The 18,438-nt window shown below is 42.3% G+C and overlaps 1 protein-coding gene across 4 annotated transcripts; it reads left to right on the top strand.

Moving 5' to 3' along the window:
- Positions 1–1,602: 1,602 nt before the first annotated feature.
- LOC148898502 (calcium/calmodulin-dependent protein kinase type 1D-like) lies at positions 1,603–17,577 on the top strand. Of its 4 annotated transcripts, XR_016115010.1 has the most exons (12): positions 1,603–2,227; positions 3,640–3,771; positions 6,628–6,702; positions 11,281–11,419; positions 11,489–11,615; positions 11,724–11,799; positions 13,052–13,164; positions 14,606–14,684; positions 15,681–15,768; positions 15,923–16,085; positions 16,171–17,277; positions 17,419–17,577. XR_016115010.1 is itself a non-coding variant. In XM_088996650.1 (11 exons), the coding sequence occupies exons 1-11, from the start codon at positions 1,791–1,793 to the stop codon at positions 16,275–16,277; spliced, it is 1,536 nt and encodes a 511-aa protein (XP_088852776.1). In that variant the 5' UTR covers positions 1,603–1,790; the 3' UTR covers positions 16,278–17,577. The 4 variants fall into 4 exon arrangements, 3 of the variants coding, with proteins under 3 accessions (XP_088852776.1, XP_088852778.1, XP_088852777.1); XM_088996650.1 differs by having other exon boundaries at positions 16,171–17,577; XM_088996652.1 differs by lacking the exon at positions 3,640–3,771 and having other exon boundaries at positions 16,171–17,577.
- Positions 17,578–18,438: the final 861 nt, after the last annotated feature.

Below are 18,438 nucleotides of genomic sequence, written 5' to 3'. Positions count from 1 at the left end.
TGGCTTGTGTAGCTTTCAATTATTTGATTTTTTTTTTTTTTTTTTTGGGGGGGGGACTTCTACAGAAGAGCAATAGGGCCAGGTTGAAATAGACATATATACAGTGAGACCTCAACTTACAAACACATTAACTTACTAACTTTTCGTCTTACAAACGTCAAATTTATGAAAATTAAACCTTATAATAAGCACTATTTTCATAATACGCACCCACCACGGCTGGCGGAGTGATCTTCGGCGGAAGCACACGACCGAACAGCACCAGAGGTTAAGTTACCAACGGTCCTGATGGAAGGTGACTCTCCTTCCATCAACGACCATCAAAAAGATCAATAAAACTTTATTTTACAGCACAGTTTATATCTTTAATTACAGTCCTCATGTAATGCGCCTCTCTTTCCAAACAGCAATTCCCTTTGACCTTCGACCTCCAACGCCATTGCATCAAGCCATAAATGACCATCCCAAATGTAAATAAAGTGACTTTATGATACAATGCAGTGTATTTCTTTCATTACAATACAATAGCACATTTATTATACATAGAATAAGGTATGTTGTGTGTAGTTTTAAGGCTTATTTAGTTGAAAAGTATATTTTATGGAAACCCGGGAACGGATTATTCCCATTTTAATGGTTTCCTATGGGATTTTTTTTTTTTAGATACACACTTTTCGCCTTACACACTCTGTCTGGGAACCAATTAAGTTCGTAAGTTGAGGTCTCACTGTATATATATTTTTGAGATGGGGTATTATTCTGAGAAAATTTACTAGATTCAAACTTGCAACTTTGCAACATTTGAAGTCACAAATTTGCTAGATTTAAATTAACAAATTTGCTAGATTTACACGAGTTTCAAACTTCAAGAGATTCTAACCTTAAAAAAACTTTCAGAGTTTGAGATACATCATTCGCTTGTGCGGTGGGTTAGCGTTAGCTACGGAAGAGCATTAGGGCCAGGTTGAAATATATTTTTTTCGATATGGGGTATTATTCTGAGAAAAAGTCGCAAATTTGCGAGTTTAAAATTCACACATTTGCTCGATTTGAAGTCACAAATTTGCTAGATTCAAGTCTGCTAACGCTTCAAACTTGCAAATTTGCTCGATTAAAACGAGTTTCAAACTAGCAAATTTGCTCAATTTAAAGTCACAAATTTGCTCGATTAAAACGAGTTTCAAACTTGCAAATTTGCTCGATTTAAAGTCACAAATTTGCTCGATTTTAAAGTCACAAATTTGCTAGATTTAAACGAGTTTCAAACTTTCAAATTTGCTAGATTTAGTCACCGAGTCATGCACTCACGCGTCGTATTGGCGTTCGAACACCGATTGGTGTTCGAACTACGAAGCAAAAATATCTCGAATATTTTGTTCGAACTCCGATGTGTTCAAACTGTGAGGCGTTCGAGAACCGAGGTACCACTGTATCTCAAACTCTGATTTTTTTTTTACATTTAAATTCATAAATTAAGCCGTATAAATAAAAATATTTGAAATAATGTATTTTTTACATGAGTAATTCGTTTTTCACATAATTTTACATGATTTTTTTGGTAGTTATTAAACACCAAAAGTTAATGGTAAGAACCAAAAAAAAAACTAACAAACTGGGGAGCCAAAAGAGCCGGATCTTTTTAGTGAGCCGAGCCGAAAGAACAGACTCTGAAAAGAGCCGGAATTCCCATAACTATTGTGGAGTAGTCACGACTGAGAAACCAAGAGGACGACGCACCTGTGGGAGGGGGGGGGGCGGTAGTGCTCTGGTCAGGCCGCCGATTTGCTGCAATGCGAACACTCAAGCGACACGCGCAAATCCTCCTTCGCTTTGGACGAAGGAGGACTTCCTTCCTCCTTCCATCCTCCTTCCTCCTCGACGGCGACGAGAGGAAGCCCCAATCGCAGCCGGGGCGTCTCCCGCCTCCCCCGCATCATTACCGGCCACCGCAAGAGGAAGAGGTGAGGGAGGGACGAACGAACGAACGCGGCGTTTCCTCAGTCACGCGGCGGATTAGCCGGCTAAGAGGCTCGGCAACATTTGTCGCCTTGAAGCGCGTCGAGCTGCCAACGACGTTTCGGACTCGCTCAGCGTCTCCTCGTGTCGACGTCCGCCGTCTTCTGCTTGGACACATGGCGAAAGAGAACGGCGAGTCTGGCGAAGGCTCGTGGAAGAAACGTGTCGACGACATCAAGAGTGCGTTCGACTTTAAAGAAGTCCTGGGAACGTGAGTGACCGCCGCCGCGTCCATTTTGTCTCTTTTTTTTTGGTGGTGGTGGTGGGGGGGGAAACTTTGGCCCTTTCCCGCTCAATTGCAATCAAAAACACACACGTCGTCTTGGATAAACAGCTGTTGAACGGAGGTCACGTGACCGCCTCATCGTACCTTCCCTGTTAAAACGTCCCGCCGTGATGACGTCACGACGTTCGTTTTAACGCAGCCATCAGCGATTGACATCATTCTGAACGACGTGGGCATATTTTTACCTTCTCGACTACGAAATTACAGTGGGGCCGCAGTTTACAAACACCTTGCCTTACGAATTTTTCGGTTTACCAACGTTAAATTTATGAAAATTAAACCTTGGTGTACGCGCTACTTTTCGGGTTACACACCGTGGCTGGCGGGGGAAGAACACTAAAGCACACGACCGAACAGCGCCCCAGCCGGCCTACCTTTCCACACCCCCTTTCTCTGAGTGCACACGTCGATCGTCTTCAAGGATTTTTTATGGATACTTTTGCTGTTATGGGACCGAAAAAGACCCCACCATAGGCTCGTGTTCAGCCGAAGAAGACATAAAACAAAATTACAGTAGAGGAGAAGGAGATCATTGAGAAACGCGAACGAGATGTGCGTTTGTCTGATTTAACAGCCCAGTACCAATATGCTAAGTCCACCATCCTTCACAACAAAGAAGCTATTAAAGGTGCGTGTGTTGCTAAAGGTGTTTCCGTGCTGTCTCGGGCAATAGAGTCCAAAATGCCCCCTTCGTCCCTCCCTCCAGCCCCAAAAGATCCGTGCATAGAACTTCATCTGGACTTCTTTGAAGGTGTCAAACGTTTCGCTCCTCATCCGATGAGCTTCGTCAGCGATCTGAAGTTGTGCTGGTCACCCTGGCCCAATATCCCGAATGCCTTGCTATGCCTCTGATTGGTCGCTGCTCTAAGGTTGTGGGAGCAGTGGACCACTCCCTGAAGTCAATCTGATGATCTCTATTGCGCTATCCCTGGCTCTGGTTTCACCTCATTAGCATGACTAAGCCTACGTGGTGTCGGCCTAAGCGGTCTGATGACCTCTATTCTTCTATCCCTGGCGCTGGTTTCACCTCATTTGCTCAAATCCCATGAGTAAAGACTCTTTACTCACGTTTCTTCTCGCCCAAAATGCGGCGAGACTTTTTTAAGATAACCGCGCGGCACATCAGGCGTCATGCCGGCGGGTCCTGGGATGGAATCCGAACGGCGCAGCTAGGCAACAAGCGCTCGCTGGCTGGCGACCTTCCGGCGCGTTGCTGCCGCCTACGCCGCGTGCGAACATCATCACGCTTCTTGGCGGCCCTGTTTTGCCATTGTCCCATCATCGATCGATTTGATTGATCGATTTGATTGATTGATTATAAATGCGTCTCCCCGCAGCGGCGCCTTCTCTGAGGTGGTGATGGCGCGGGAGAAGGCGACGGGAAAGATGGTGGCCATCAAGTGCATCCCTAAAAAAGCGCTGAAAGGGAAGGAGACCAGCCTGGAGAATGAAATCGCCGTGCTGAGGAGGTAGGCCCGGTCTTGGGTCGGTCGAGTCATGCAAGGGTCAGCGAGCGACAAACGGGCCCTTCCGGCACGACCCCCCCACCCCTCAATGGTGGGGGCCGCTCACGTATCCGCCGAGCGTTGAGTCTAGTTGCTTGGTTACGGTTGCCAAGGTCCCCTGTTGGCTGATTTTCATTCTTCTCTGCCTTTCGTTCACTTTTTTTTTTTTTTTTGTTGCTTAAAGGACAACCGACACCTCCGGACAAGTTGTGTCCATCATTTGTAAAATGGCTTCAAATGACTTCTACTGAGCGTATGTTGGTGACGATTCCTGACGTCACTGAAGGAACACCCCTGACCGAGAAAGGATACACAATGCATTTTGGGTACTTTGTTTGGTCTGAAAACTTTGTGTTGATGGCGAAATTAGAAGGAAAACGCATAAATAACGCCATGGTGAATCCTTGTGTGTTGCACCGAGACAACTACAGTAAAGTCTCGTTATATCGATATCGGTTATATTGATAATACTGCTTATTACGATAGTATTTTCATTTCCCGTGCACATTTCTAGTCTTTTTATGTATACAGTAAAGTCTCGTTATATCGATATCGGATATATCGATAGTCCCGGTTATATCGATACTATTGCTATGCACGTACGGAGAAAATTACATGCAAACAGGGTCGGATATATCGATAGTCCCGGTTATATCGATATTTTTTCGGACTCCCTTGAATATCGATATAACGAGACTTTACTGTAATTAGTTCTGTTTAGTACGATCCTCCGGTTACTCCGGTGCTCTTTTTCATCTCCCGCCGGCCATTTTGCTATGTTTATATCGATACAAAAGATATTTAAGATGAATCGATATTTGCTTCGGGGTTTCTATACAGTACCACCATTATCGGAATCTGTATCGGTTGCGCCGTTGGTCACGTGGCTTGGCACAATAAAGAAGCCGTAGCAGAGCTTATATACGGTAGTGTTGTTCGACACCAATTTCAACCATGGGGAAACGTAAGAATTGTGATATCCGAACAACGTACAAGGCAATTGTGGCTGTGGAGGACAATCCAACAAGCAAATCCGTCATCGCAAAAGAGTTCGACGTGCAGCAGAATACTTCATCAACGTTGCAGTTTTCGTTTTCCATACATGTACGTATTTCATTTTGTTGTATTCAGATATCTTTATCGCGTGCAACAATCGGTTTTTCATATGTTTGTACATGCTGGCGTTCGTGGTTTCGTGTGAATAGAACAACGTGAGGATTTTGCATTGGTTGCATTTTTGAAAGGAAATTGTCATTAAAAAAAGTGTAAAGACGTTTTTATGTTATGCATAAGTTTATTTTTCACTTCACTACTGTACAAAAAGCATGCGAGATACGCAATCCATGACATGCCATATCAAAGTTACCCCATTTACGTATTGCCCCCTCCCCTTTTAATGAAGTTCGGCGCAGGATGGATATTTCGATAGTACGGTTATATCGACATTTTTTCTGAATCCCGAGAATATCGATATAACGAGACTTTACTGTATTTGATATTCGCTGACAAAAATTCCCAGCAGACAAATCAGACCATTTCCACAGAGCTTTGTCGCCATCTTCTGGGACACTACATGATGTCATTGGCGGCTCAAATTGATATGGGAGGGCTCCTTTAATCAATTGCAAACATGTATGCTTTCCTCTTCAGAACTATTTGAATCATATTCATTGGATGTGTAACAAGAAAGCATCTTCTCGAATCTGAAGCCATTGTTTTGATTCTCCAGCAAGGCAAGACGTCTTGGCGTGACATCACGAACAAGTGGGCGGGACCTTCTGAAACTGGCGACTTCCGGGTTCAATTTGAAGTCGTTTTTAGACACTTTTGAAGTCATTTTTATTGGTGTTTTTCACTTGACTAAAAATATCTTTTGGGTATTTTAGATGGTATAAAACGTTTTTCTGATGTCAGTTAGGAAACAAAAAAGTGGTGTCGGTTGTCCTTTAAATTAACTACCAAAAATCATGTATAATGATGTGAAAAACGAATTACTCATGTAAAAAAATTACACTATCTCAAATATTTGTATTTCTATGGCTTGATTTATATGTGCACAGGTAGTGGATGCTAACTTTGACTTTCTCTGTGGTTTCTCTGGTCTGATGATCAGCTGTCACTAATTTGCTTTTCATACTAATAATGCTATCATACCAACTAGTAAAATTGATAATAATTGAATAATAATACCAGCATATTGCTAATAGCTAGAGACCTAGCTATTAGCAATATAGCCAGCTAGCTATTTGAGTCAGAAAACATATTAGCACTCTAGTTAGCTAGCTATCTAGCATTCTATTATTTAGCTAGCTTTCTATCTTTTTGAGTTATTCCGGGTTGAGTGAACGCTGGCGCGTGTGGCTGCTGCTGCTCACCCACAAAATAACTTATTCTGTGACTGTCAAGTGACCTTGAGAGTTTTGAAAGGCATTTAGAAATGAAATGGATTATTATTTTTATTTTGTTATAACATTTGTCCACCTGTCTACCCTCCCCCCCTTCTCCTCACTGCTGCGTTTGTCTGTAATTCACGTCTCCCCCCTCTACCACGGATATCGACCAATGACAAGCGGCTTTAACCGAAGACCGGGGGCGGGGAATAGAGGACAAAAAAGTGGGCTCCCATTTCTGGCTCATTGTTAGGAACCGGCTCTCTTCGTTCACTTCAGAGATCCGGCTCTAAGAACCGGCTCGTTCGCCAACGACACATCACTATAACCTTGCCTTCCTTTGTTCACGCTCCTTTCCCGCCATTCACCCCGTCATGCCACGCCCCCCCCATCGATGATAACAAAGTGCATCTGATCTTGTGCCCGGCAGGATAAAACACGAGAATATTGTGGCTCTGGAGGACATTTACGAGAGCTCCAACCACCTCTACCTCATCATGCAGCTGTGAGTGCCCCCTCACTCACAACATTCTGTGTGGTTCGGAATACAGTGCTACCTCAGCTTACCAACACTTTAGCTAACGAATCTTTCGTCTTACGGATATTAAATTTGCCAGAATGTCATCTTGGCTTAAAAAACTAGTTTTTGGGAAACTCACACAGCGCCACAATGGCTGGCGGACTAGTTTTCCACACCCCCTTTCTTTGAGTGCAGACGTGGTTTGTTATCGAGTGGAGTACTTTTGCAATTGTGGGAGTGAAAAAGACCCCACCACAGGCTACTGTTAAGCCAAGAAGACACAAAAGAAAATGACGGTCGAGCAGAAGAAGGAGATCATCGGAAAACACCAACAAGGTGTGTGTTTGTGTGACTTAGGGTCCGAGTACCACGACGCTAAGTTGCTACGTGTGGCTAAGGGCGTTTCTGTGTTGTCTAAGCAACGGTTTCAGGCAATAGAAGAGGTCGAAAAACTTGTGTTGAATTGGATGAACGAAAAGCAGCTAGCAGGGGACCATGTGAGTGAGGGTATCATCGCGGAGAAAGTACGGCAACTTCACTTGGATATCATCAAGAGGCAACTACATCGACGACCATCACTAAAGTCAATAAAATCACTTGATTTTAAAGTACAGTTTATTTCTTTAAAGGACAAGCGACGCCTCCGGACAAGTTGTGTCCATAATTTGTAAAATGGCTTCAAATGACTTCTACTGAGTGTATTATACAAAGATTCCACCGCATATAGCTAGATTTGACCTTTTAAGACTCGCGCTGAAGTTTTGTTTTCAAGTTGATGACGATGCCTGACGTGACGTCACGTCTGGAACGCCCCTTACCGAGAAAGCGACACACAATGCATTTTGGGTACTTTGTCCGGTCTGGAAACTTCGTGCTGATCCGTGTTGATGGCGAAATTAGAAGGAAAACACAAAGAATAACGCGATGGTGAATCGTTGTGTGTTGCACAAAGACTACTATTTGATACTAGCTGACACAAATTCCCAGCAGACAAATCAGCCCATTTCCAACGGAGCTTGCGCGCCATCTTGTGCATTTTCTGGGACGCTACATTGCAGTCCAGATGCCTCAAAATGACATGGAAGGAGTTCTTTAATCGATTACAAACATGTATGCTTTCCTCTTCAGAACTATTATAATTGTATTCATAACTGGATGAATAACAATAAAGCATCTTCTCCAAATTTGAAGCCATTGTTTTGATTCTCGAGCAAGGCGAGACGTCTTGGCGTGACGTCACGAACAAGGGGGCGGGACTTTCTCAATCTCCCCAGTTTTCAGCTCTTTAGTGGCAGTTTTGGGACACTTGAACTCATTTTTATTGGTGTTTTGCATTTGACTAAAAATATCATCCTGCGTGTTTTGGGTATTTTAGATGCTATAAAACGTTTTTCTGATGTCAGTTAGGAAACAAAAAAATGGTGTCGGTTGTCCTTTAATGAAAATACAACAGCACATTTATAATACATAAAATAAGGTCTATTTTGTGTAGTTTGATAGCATCTAAAATCGCCAAAACATGCAGGCTGATCATTTTAGTCAAATGCAAAACACCAATAAAAATGACTTCAAGTGTCCCAAAACTGCCACAAATGAGCTCAAAACTGGAGAGATTCAGAAAGTCCCGCCCCCAGTTGGTGACGTCTCGTCAGGATACTCGTTCACAAACTGCCTTGCTCCAGAATCAAAACAATGGCTTCAGAGAGTTCAGATTCAAATAATATGCTTTCTTGTTACTCATCCATTTATGAATATGATTCAAATAGTTCTGAAGAGGAAAGCATACATGTTTGCAATCGATTAAAAAAGTCCTTGCGTATCAATTCGAGCCGTCTGCAAACGATGAAACCGCTGAAGATCTGGACTCCAACGTTGCACCCAGAAAATGCACAAAATGGCGCACAAGCTGCGTATCGTCCAGGATATGAAATGGGCTGATTTGTCCGCTGGGAATTTGTGTCAACTTACACCTTCTTTATGCGTGTTACCGCAATTCACCATCGCGTTAGTTATTGGATTGGATTTGCCTTTATTAGTCTCGCAGTGGAGAAATTTCACAGCAGCAAAGTTATGAAAGGAATGAAAGTAGAAAAACAATACAGAAAAACAAAATTTTATGTGATTTATGTCGTTTTCCTTCCAATTTCACCATCAACACGGTGTTTTCAGACTAAAAAAGGTACCCAAAATGCATTGTGTGTCGCTTTCTCGGTCAAGGGCGTTCCCTCCGTGACGTCACTTAGGGCATCGTCATCAACTCGAAAACAAGACTTCATGAATATTCAGCGCGAGTCTTAAAAGATAAAATATCGCTATACGCCGTGGAATCTTTGTCAAAGGCGCTCAGTAGAAGTCATTTGAAGTTATTTTACAAATTATGGACACAACTTGTCCTTTTAGGCTTATTTAGCAGAAAATGATGTTTTATGGGGACCTGGGAACAGATTATTCTCATTTTAATGGTTTCCGATGGGAAGTTAATGTTTGGAAGACACTCTTTTCGCCTTAGACACATTTTCTGGGAACCAATTAAGTTTGTAAGCTGAGATATCACTGTATATTGATTTTTTTTTTTCACCTGGCAAGGACCACAACATACGCTATTATTATTATTATTATTTTTATTATTATTATTCTACATAAAGTAACGTCTATTTTGTGTAGTTTTAAGGCTCATTTAGTGGAAAATGATTTTTTTTATGGGGACCTGGGAACAGATTATTGTCATTTTAATGGTTTCCTATGGGAAGTTAATGTTTGGAAGACACACTTTTCTCCTTAGACACATTTTCTGGGAACCAATTAAGTTCTTAAACCGAGGTATCACTGTATATTGATTTTTTTTTTCACAACGCAAGGACCACAGCATACGCTATTATTATTTTTATAATTTTATTATTATTTATTATTATTATTATGATAATGATAATGATGATGATCATTTTTTTATTATTATTCTACATAAAGTAAGGTCCATTTTGTGTAGTTTTAAGGCTCATTTAGTGTAAAACGATTTTTTTTTATGGGGACCTGGGAACAGATTATTCTCATTTTAATGGTTTCCTATGGGAAGTTAATGTTTGGAAGACACGCTTTTCTCCTTAGACACATTTTCTGGGAACCAATTAAGTTCTTAAACCGAGGTATCACTGTATATTGATTTTTTTTTCCACCACGCAAGGACCACAGCATACGCTATTATTATTATTATTATTATTTTTATTATTATTATAATACATAAAGTAACGTCTATTTTGTGTAGTTTTAAGGCTCATTTAGTGTAAAATGATTTTTTTTTTATGGGGACCTGGGAACAGATTATTCTCATTTTAATGGTTTCCGATGGGAAGTTAATGTTTGGAAAACACTCTTTTCTCCTTAGACACATTTTCTGGGAACCAATTAAGTTTGTAAGCTGAGGTATCACTGTATATTGATTTTTTTTTTTTTCACCACGCAAGGACCACAGCATACGCTATTATTATTTTTATAATTTTATTATTATTTATTATTATTAATGATAATAATATGATATGATCATCATAAAGTAAGGTCCATTTATCGATATATCCGTGTATGTAATTTTCTCCGTGTGTGCATAGAAATAGTATCGATATAAAGGCTATAACGAGACTTTACTGTATTATTATTCTACATAAAGTAATGTCTATTTTGTGTAGTTTTAAGGCTCATTTAGTGTAAAATGATTTTTTTTTATGGGGACCTGGGAACAGATTATTCTCATTTTAATGGTTTCCGATGGGAAGTTAATGTTTGGAAAACACTCTTTTCGCCTTAGACACATTTTCTGGGAACCAATTAAGTTCGTAAGCTGAGGTATCACTGTATATTGATTTTTTTTTTCACCACGCAAGGACCACAGCATACGCTATTATTATTATTATTATTATTATTATTTATTATTATTATTATTATTATTATTATACATAAAGTAAGGTCCATTTTATGTAGTTTTAAGGCTCATTTAGTGTAAAAAGATTTTTTTATGGGGACCTGGGAACAGATTATTCTCATTTTAATGGTTTCCGATGGGAAGTTAATGTTTGGAAGACACGCTTTTCTCCTTAGACACATTTTCTGGGAACCAATTAAGTTCTTAAGCTGAGGTATCACTGTATATTGATTTTTTTTTTCACCACGCAAGGACCAAAGCATACGCTATTATTATTTTTATAATTTTATTATTTATTATTTATTATTATTATTATGATAATGATAATAATAATGATGATGATCATTTTTTTATTATTATTATTCTACATAAAGTAATGTCTATTTTGTGTAGTTTTAAGGCTCATTTAGTGTAAAATGATTTTTTTTATGGGGACCTGGGAACAGATTATTCTCATTTTAATGGTTTCCGATGGGAAGTTAATGTTTGGAAGACACGCTTTTCTCCTGAGACACATTTTCTGGGAACCAATTAAGTTCTTTTTTCCACCACGCAAGCACCACAGCGTACTCTGTGGTGTATTGAGATGGATTGGACGGGTGGGGTGCATGAAATGAAGCAAACGGTGCGCCATCCGACTGTCTTGTCAGCGTGTCGGGGGGCGAGCTGTTTGACCGCATCGTGGAAAAGGGCTTCTACACAGAGATGGACGCCAGTCGCCTCATCCGCCAGGTGTTGGATGCCGTCAACTACCTGCACGCCATGGGCATCGTGCACCGGGACCTCAAGGTATGGCTGCCGGCGAGGTGGGGGGGGGGGTCCGAGAAGCCACTCCCCGTTCCTCGCCGCCTTTCCCAGCCGGAGAACCTGCTCTACTTCAGCCCGCACGACGAGTCCAAGATCATGATCAGCGATTTCGGCCTGTCCAAGATGGAGGGACACGGCGACGTCATGGCCACCGCCTGCGGAACGCCCGGTTACGTGGGTGGGTGAGCTTTGCCCCGCCCGCCTTTCCGCATCATCGCCAACGTCCAAATTATTATTATTATTATTATTATTATTATTTATATTATTATTATTACTTTGTTTGCAGCCCCCGAAGTGTTGGCGCAGAAGCCCTACAGCAAAGCCGTGGACTGCTGGTCCATCGGGGTCATCGCCTACATTCTGTAAGTGTGCCGGCCAATCAGCTCACACATACACCCCCCCCCCCCCCGCCCTACCCAGCGAAGCCAATGAAGGAAAGTGGCTCAAAGAAAATCCCACCCTCAATCCCAGATAATCCGCCATCCAGCTATCTAGCTAGCTCGCTATTTGCTATCTATAATAATAATAATGCATTTAATGTATTTGATATCAGCTATCTATCTATCTATCTATCTATCTATCTATCTATCTATCTATCTATCTATCTATCTATCTATCTATCTATCTATCTATCTATCTACCTACCTATCTATCTACTTGAGTTACTTGCGGGTTGAGTGAACGCTGTCGCGTGTGACTGCCGCTGCTCACCCACAGAAAAACTTATCCTGTGACTGTAAAGTGGCCTTGAGAGTTTTTAAAGGTGTTTAGAAATCAAATGGATAATTATTAGCTGTCTATCTAGATAGCTAGCTATCTGGCTAGCTAGCTAGCTACCTAGCTAGCTATTTTCTATCGGGCTAGCTACCCAAGCTATCTATTTGCTATTTATTATCTGGCTAGCTTGCTATATATTAGCTGTCTCGGTAGCTATTAGCTATCTAGCTGGCTAGCTATCTAGCTGGCTAGTGATTAGCTATATATTAGCTAGTAGCACTTAGAAATGAAATTGATTATTATTGTTGGGCTATCCAGCTGTCTATCTAGCTAGTTACCCAAGTTAGCCATTTGCTATCTAGCTAGCTACCCAACTAGCTATCTATTTGCGATCTAGCTAGCAACCTAGCTAGCTATCTATTTGCTATCTGTCTCCCTGGCTATATATTAGCTATCTAGCTAGCTATTTGCTATATTAGCTATCTAGCTAGCTAGCTATCTGTTAGTCATATATTAGTTAGCTAACTTTCTATTTGAGTTATTCGGGTTGAGTGAACGCTGGCGTGTGTGGTTGCCGCTGCTCACCCACAGAAAAACGTATCCTGTGACTGTAAAGTGACCTTGAGAGTTTTGAAAGCCGCTTAGAAATGAAATGGATTATTATTATTATTATTATTATTATTATTATTATTATTATTATTATTATTATTATTATTATTATTACAATTTGCTTCCCAACGCCGGAAACTTCTTAACACGCCACCGCCACTTAATCCGTCTGCTTTTTGCAAGGAAGGGGTCGGGGGGGGGAGGGGGGTAAAAGGGGGTCATTCCAAGGAAGCAAATCCTTTTTGTCGTCACTTACGGTGCGGCGGAATGTTTTTTTTTTTTTTGCAGGCTATGCGGCTACCCGCCTTTCTACGACGAAAACGACGCCAAGCTCTTTGAGCAGATCCTCAAGGCCGACTACGAGTTTGACGCGCCGTACTGGGACGACATTTCCGACTCTGGTGAGGAAAACGCTCCCTTTGTGTCTTTGCGTCAACAAAAGGGAACCTTTATGATGTCATAATGTTCTGGTTGAGCTAAGCTAGGCTAACGGGTGGGCGCAAAATTCTCATTGTCCTAACTTTGGGAAAAAAGTCCTTTGCCGCCCGCCGTCTTAATAATCATAATAATAATCCATTTCATTTCCAAGTGCCTTTCAAAACTCTCAAGGTCACTTTACAGTCACAGGATACGTTTTTCTGTGGGTGAGCAGCGGCAGCCACACGCGCCAGTGTTCACTCAACCCGGAAGTAAATCAAATAGAAAGTTAGCTAACTAATATATGACTAACAGATAGCTAGCTAGATAGATAGCTAATAGCTAGCTAGATAGCTAATATATAGCCAGCGAGACAGATAGCAAATAGATAGCTAGCTAGGTTGCTAGCTAGATCGCAAATAGCTAGCTAGCTGGGTAGCTAGCTAGATAGCAAATGGCTAGCTGGGTAACTAGCGAGATAGACAGCTGGATAGCCCAATAATAATAATAATCCATTTTATTTCTAAGTGCCTTTAAAAACTCTCAAGGTCACTTTACAGTCACAGGATACGTTTTTCTGTGGGTGAGCAGCGGCAACCACACGCGCCAGCGTTCACTCAACCAAGAACTCAAATAGAAAGTTAGATATCTAATATATAACTAATAGCTAGCTAGCTAGATAGATGCCTTAGAGCTAGCTAGATAGCTAATATATAGCCAGCTAGACAGATAGCAAATAGATAGTTAGCTAGATAGCTAGCTAGCTAGCTAAATAGACAGATGCATAGCCCAATACTACTACTACTACTACTAATACTAATAATAATACATTTAATTTCTAAGCGCCTTTCAAAACTTTCAAGGTCACTTTACAGTCACAGGATATTTTTTTCTGTGGGTGAGCAGCGGCAGCCACACGCGCCAATGTTCACTCCCCCCGGTAGTAACTCAAATAGATAGAAGGCTAGCTAGTTGGTTAGCTATTGTATAGCGAATAAATAGCTAAGAAATAGCCAGATGGACAACAGCTAGACAGCTCATAGCTAGCTAGCTAGCTAGACCGGTCCCACATCTGCGACTTAAACACATTTCATGCATTGGTTGCTTATTGGTGGATGTAAATAAATTGTTACATCCGGATAAATATTGTGAAGAAATGGATGCATTTGACCAAAAAAATCCTCCATACATAAACGTACCTAAAAAAAGCACCTACTGTGTGACTTTTGGTTTGGGCAAACCTCGACCTCAAGTACAGGGTGTGAGCACTTTTGCAATGTGTGTCAAGGGACATAAAATGATACGGAAAGTGAGGATTTTTGGCGGCCGCCATCTTTGCGAGGGCCATTGTGGCCTCGACATCAAAACGCATTTTGAGTTGGAGCGCTGACGCCACCGTTCGTTCCAATTGAATCGTGTCCGCAGCCAAAGACTTCATCGGCTGCCTGATGGAGAAGGATCCCGACAAGAGGTTCACGTGCCAGCAGGCCCTCCAGCATCCCTGGTGAGGAAGCCGCCGTGCTGTACCGTCCCCCCCAATCGGCCTCTTGTAATGTTTGGTCTGCTTCGGGTGATGCGACCGCAACGTGGGTGTCAGTGGTGGGAATTCCGGCTCCTTTCAGAGAACCGGTTCTTTTGGCTCGGCTCACTAAAAAGATCTGGCTCTTTGGCTCCCATATGGCTCCTCAATTAACTTCCAAAAATCATGTAAAATTATGTGAAAAACGAATTACTCGTGTAAAAAAAATACACTACGGTGATACCTTGGCTTACGAACTTAATTGGTTCCCAGACAGAGTGTGTAAGGTGAAAAGTGTGTGTCCCAAAAAATAATTTCCCATAGGAAACCATTCAAATGAGAATAATCCGTTCCTAGGTCCACATAAAACATAATTTTCTACTTTCTAATTTTCTAAGCGTTAAAACTACACCAAATATACCTTATTTTATGTACAATAAATGTGCTATAGTATTATGATTAAAGAAATGAACTGTACTGTACAATAAAGTCATTTTATTGACCTTTGTGATGGTCGTTGATGGCTTAATGGAAGTCCGGTTTCCTCAGCATTAAAACACTTGATGAGCAACGTAGCCTTCTTCTCTCACCATCTTGAGGACTGATCCCTTGTCGGTGCTTTCTGTGTGATAATTTTATCTAGTTCCTCATCAATTGTGTTCTGTTTAGCTGGGTTGATAGCTTTTTGCATCAAGTGTGCGGGTTATTTGTAGAGCCCGATTGATGGAATATTTTAACCTTGCAGTCTACACTCTGCCATTCAACTATCAAAGTTGAAACGAGGCCAAATTTCACTGTTTTGTATCCATTTTGTCATTCTCTGTCTGTAACCTAGGGGACAAAAGAAGTCGGCCCCCATTTCCGGCTCCTTGTTAGGGACCGGCTCTCTTGATTCACTTAAGAGATCTGGCTCTAAGAACCGTCTCGTTTGCGAACGACACATCACTAGTGTGTGTGTGTGTGTGTGTGTTCCTGTCTCAGGATTGCAGGAGGGACGGCCCTGTGCAAGAACATTCACGAGTCGGTCAGCCGGCAGATGCGCAAAAACTTTGCCAAGAGCAAATGGCGGGTAAGCACCCCAAAACGAGAAGGCTCATCCTTCCTTTCTTGCGCTTATGGGAGAAATCCTAATCGGTGACATGGAAGTCGGGGGGAAACACGAACGGGGCCATTCCGCAGCACCAACAACACCTTTAAGCGTCCGTCCTGTGCGTGTTTGTCAGCAAGCGTTTAACGCCACGGCGGTGATCCGCCACATGCGCCGCCTGCAGCTGGGCGCTAGCTTCGGCAGCAGCGTCCAGGCGGGCCCCCGCCCGCCCGCCGCCGTCGCCGCGGCGCCCCTCAAGAGCCAGTCGGTGGACTGCGCCCCGCTCGCCGACCGCCACGGTGAGTCAACGGACCGCGGGGACCCGTCCCGCGTCACGTCCTTGCGCGGACGCAATTAGCGCTTTGCCCCGTCCTTGCGGCGCAGGTCCTCCGGCGCCGTCCTCCGTCAAAGCGTCCGAGCGGGACGAGGCGCCAACGCCGCTGCCGCCGCGCCCCTCCACCGTCAGCGTCATCCACACGGGGACCAAATGACGCCAGGTTCCGCGGGAGGTCAGCTGGGAGACCACTGAGCTTTAAGACCGGGCGGGGGCCACCCGTGATCGTCGCCTCCTGTGCAAATTTCGGTGAGGACTTTTCCAGTTCAGACCGCCTCGCAAAGCGCCGCGTGGAAGCAGTCATTTTGATTGATTGATTGATTGATTGATTGATTGATTGATTGATTGCTTTTTTCATGGGAGCTGCAGTCCCATCGGACGCTCCCGCCAATAATCCCATCCGCTGTCCGCCCAAAACGGCAGCCACATGCGCCATCGTTCACTCAACCCGGAAGTAACTCAGATGGAAAGTTAGCTAGCTAGCTAGCTCATAAATAACTAATAGATAGCTAGCTAGCTCAATAGCTAATAGATAGTAAATAGATAGCCAGCTAGATAGTTAGCTAGGTAGCCAGCTAGATAGTTGGCTAGGTAGCCAGCTAGATAGTAAATAGATAGCCAGCTAGATAGTTGGCTAGGTAGCCAGCTAAATAGTAAATAGGTAGCCAGCTAGATACTTAGCTAGGTAGCCAGCTAGATAGTTGGCTAGGTAGCCAGCTAAATAGTAAATAGATAGCCAGCTAGATAGTTAGCTAGGTAGCCAGCTAGATAGTTGGCTAGGTAGCCAGCTAAATAGTAAATAGATAGCCAGCTAGATAGTTGGCTAGGTAGCCAGCTAGATAGTAAATAGATAGCCAGCTAGATAGTTGGCTAGGTAGCCAGCTAAATAGTAAATAGATAGCCAGCTAGATAGTTAGCTAGGTAGCCAGCTAGATAGTTGGCTAGGTAGCCAGCTAAATAGTAAATAGATAGCCAGCTAGATAGTTGGCTAGGTAGCCAGCTAAATAGTAAATAGATAGCCAGCTAGATACTTAGCTAGGTAGCCAGCTAGATAGTTGGCTAGGTAGCCAGCTAAATAGTAAATAGATAGCCAGCTAGATAGTTAGCTAGGTAGCCAGCTAGATAGTAAATAGATAGCCAGCTAGATAGTTAGCTAGGTAGCCAGCTAAATAGTAAATAGATAGCCATCTAGATAGTTAGCTAGGTAGCCAGCTAGATAGTTGGCTAGGTAGCCAGCTAAATAGTAAATAGATAGCCAGCTAGATAGTTAGCTAGGTAGCCAGCTAGATAGTAAATAGATAGCCAGCTAGATAGTTAGCTAGGTAGCCAGCTAGATCGGACTTGAGAGGAGCAGACGCGCCAAAGAAAGCAAACTTTTCTCATCTCCTTCACTGGGTTTTGGGTTTTTCTTGCGGGGAGGCTGTTAAAGCGCTGGTCAGACCTCTGGCGATTTTTTTTTTTTTTTTTTTTTTTTTTCTCCCACGAGGGGGTGGCATTTTCCTTTTGTACAGCCGCCCCCATTTCAAGCTCAAATACCTCCAGACCCATATCACTTAATAATCATAATCATAATAATAATAATAATAATAATCCAATTTTATTTCAAGCGCCTTTCAAAACTCTCAAGGACGCTTTACAGTCATAGACAAGCATAGGAACTATCTAATAAATAAAATACATTAGAAATAGAAACAAGAGATAAAGCGACAGGGAAACTCCAATTTGAAATAGGTGTAATTTGAACTTTAACCTGCATCATTAAGACCAAGGGCAAACCGAAAAATAAACAAGTACGTTAATTACTTAAAAATAAAGAAATACATCGCTAAACCAATAAATAAATCTCGCTATTCTGTGGGTCCTGCCATTTGAGTGACTGTGACAAAAACCCTGGCACTTGGAGTGGACATGTGCTCAATGAGTTAAATTGTAAGCAGTCGTGAAATGGAAAACAGATTGATATCGTATATTATCCGGTGGTGTCAACGTCACATCGGCCATTTTGAATGGATCCTAGACTTACGACCGTTCGACTTACGACTGTTTGACTTATGACCGTTTTGTCAGAACGGAAGCTGGTCGTGACTGACGGAGGTTACCTCTATATATAAATTATTATTGTTGTTGTTGTTTTTATGTTACTTCCGGGTGGAGTGAACGCTGGCGCGTGTGCCTGCCACTGCTCACCCGCAGAAAAAATATCCTGTGACTGTAAAGTCTCCTTGAGAATTTTGAAAGGCGCGTGTAAATTAAAAGAATTTTTATTATTATTATTGTTATTGATGAAAAGGTTTCTTCGGCCGTCATCTGTACTTCTT

This window comes from Hippocampus bargibanti, linkage group LG05 (assembly GCF_051943395.1).
Source record: "Hippocampus bargibanti isolate YZ-2025 linkage group LG05, ASM5194339v1, whole genome shotgun sequence".
NCBI lineage: Eukaryota > Metazoa > Chordata > Actinopteri > Syngnathiformes > Syngnathidae > Hippocampus > Hippocampus bargibanti.
This window is presented reverse-complemented; position numbering and strand designations above follow the sequence as displayed.

Coding starts and splice junctions, on each gene's coding strand:
- LOC148898502 (XM_088996650.1), top strand. CDS start 1,791: ATGCGAACACTCAAGCGACACGCGCAAATCCTCCTTCGCTTTGGACGA. Junction 2,228..3,639: donor TTTAAAGAAGTCCTGGGAAC/GTGAGTGACCGC, acceptor GTCTCCCCGCAG/CGGCGCCTTCTCTGAGGTGG. Junction 11,616..11,723: donor CGGAACGCCCGGTTACGTGG/GTGGGTGAGCTT, acceptor CTTTGTTTGCAG/CCCCCGAAGTGTTGGCGCAG.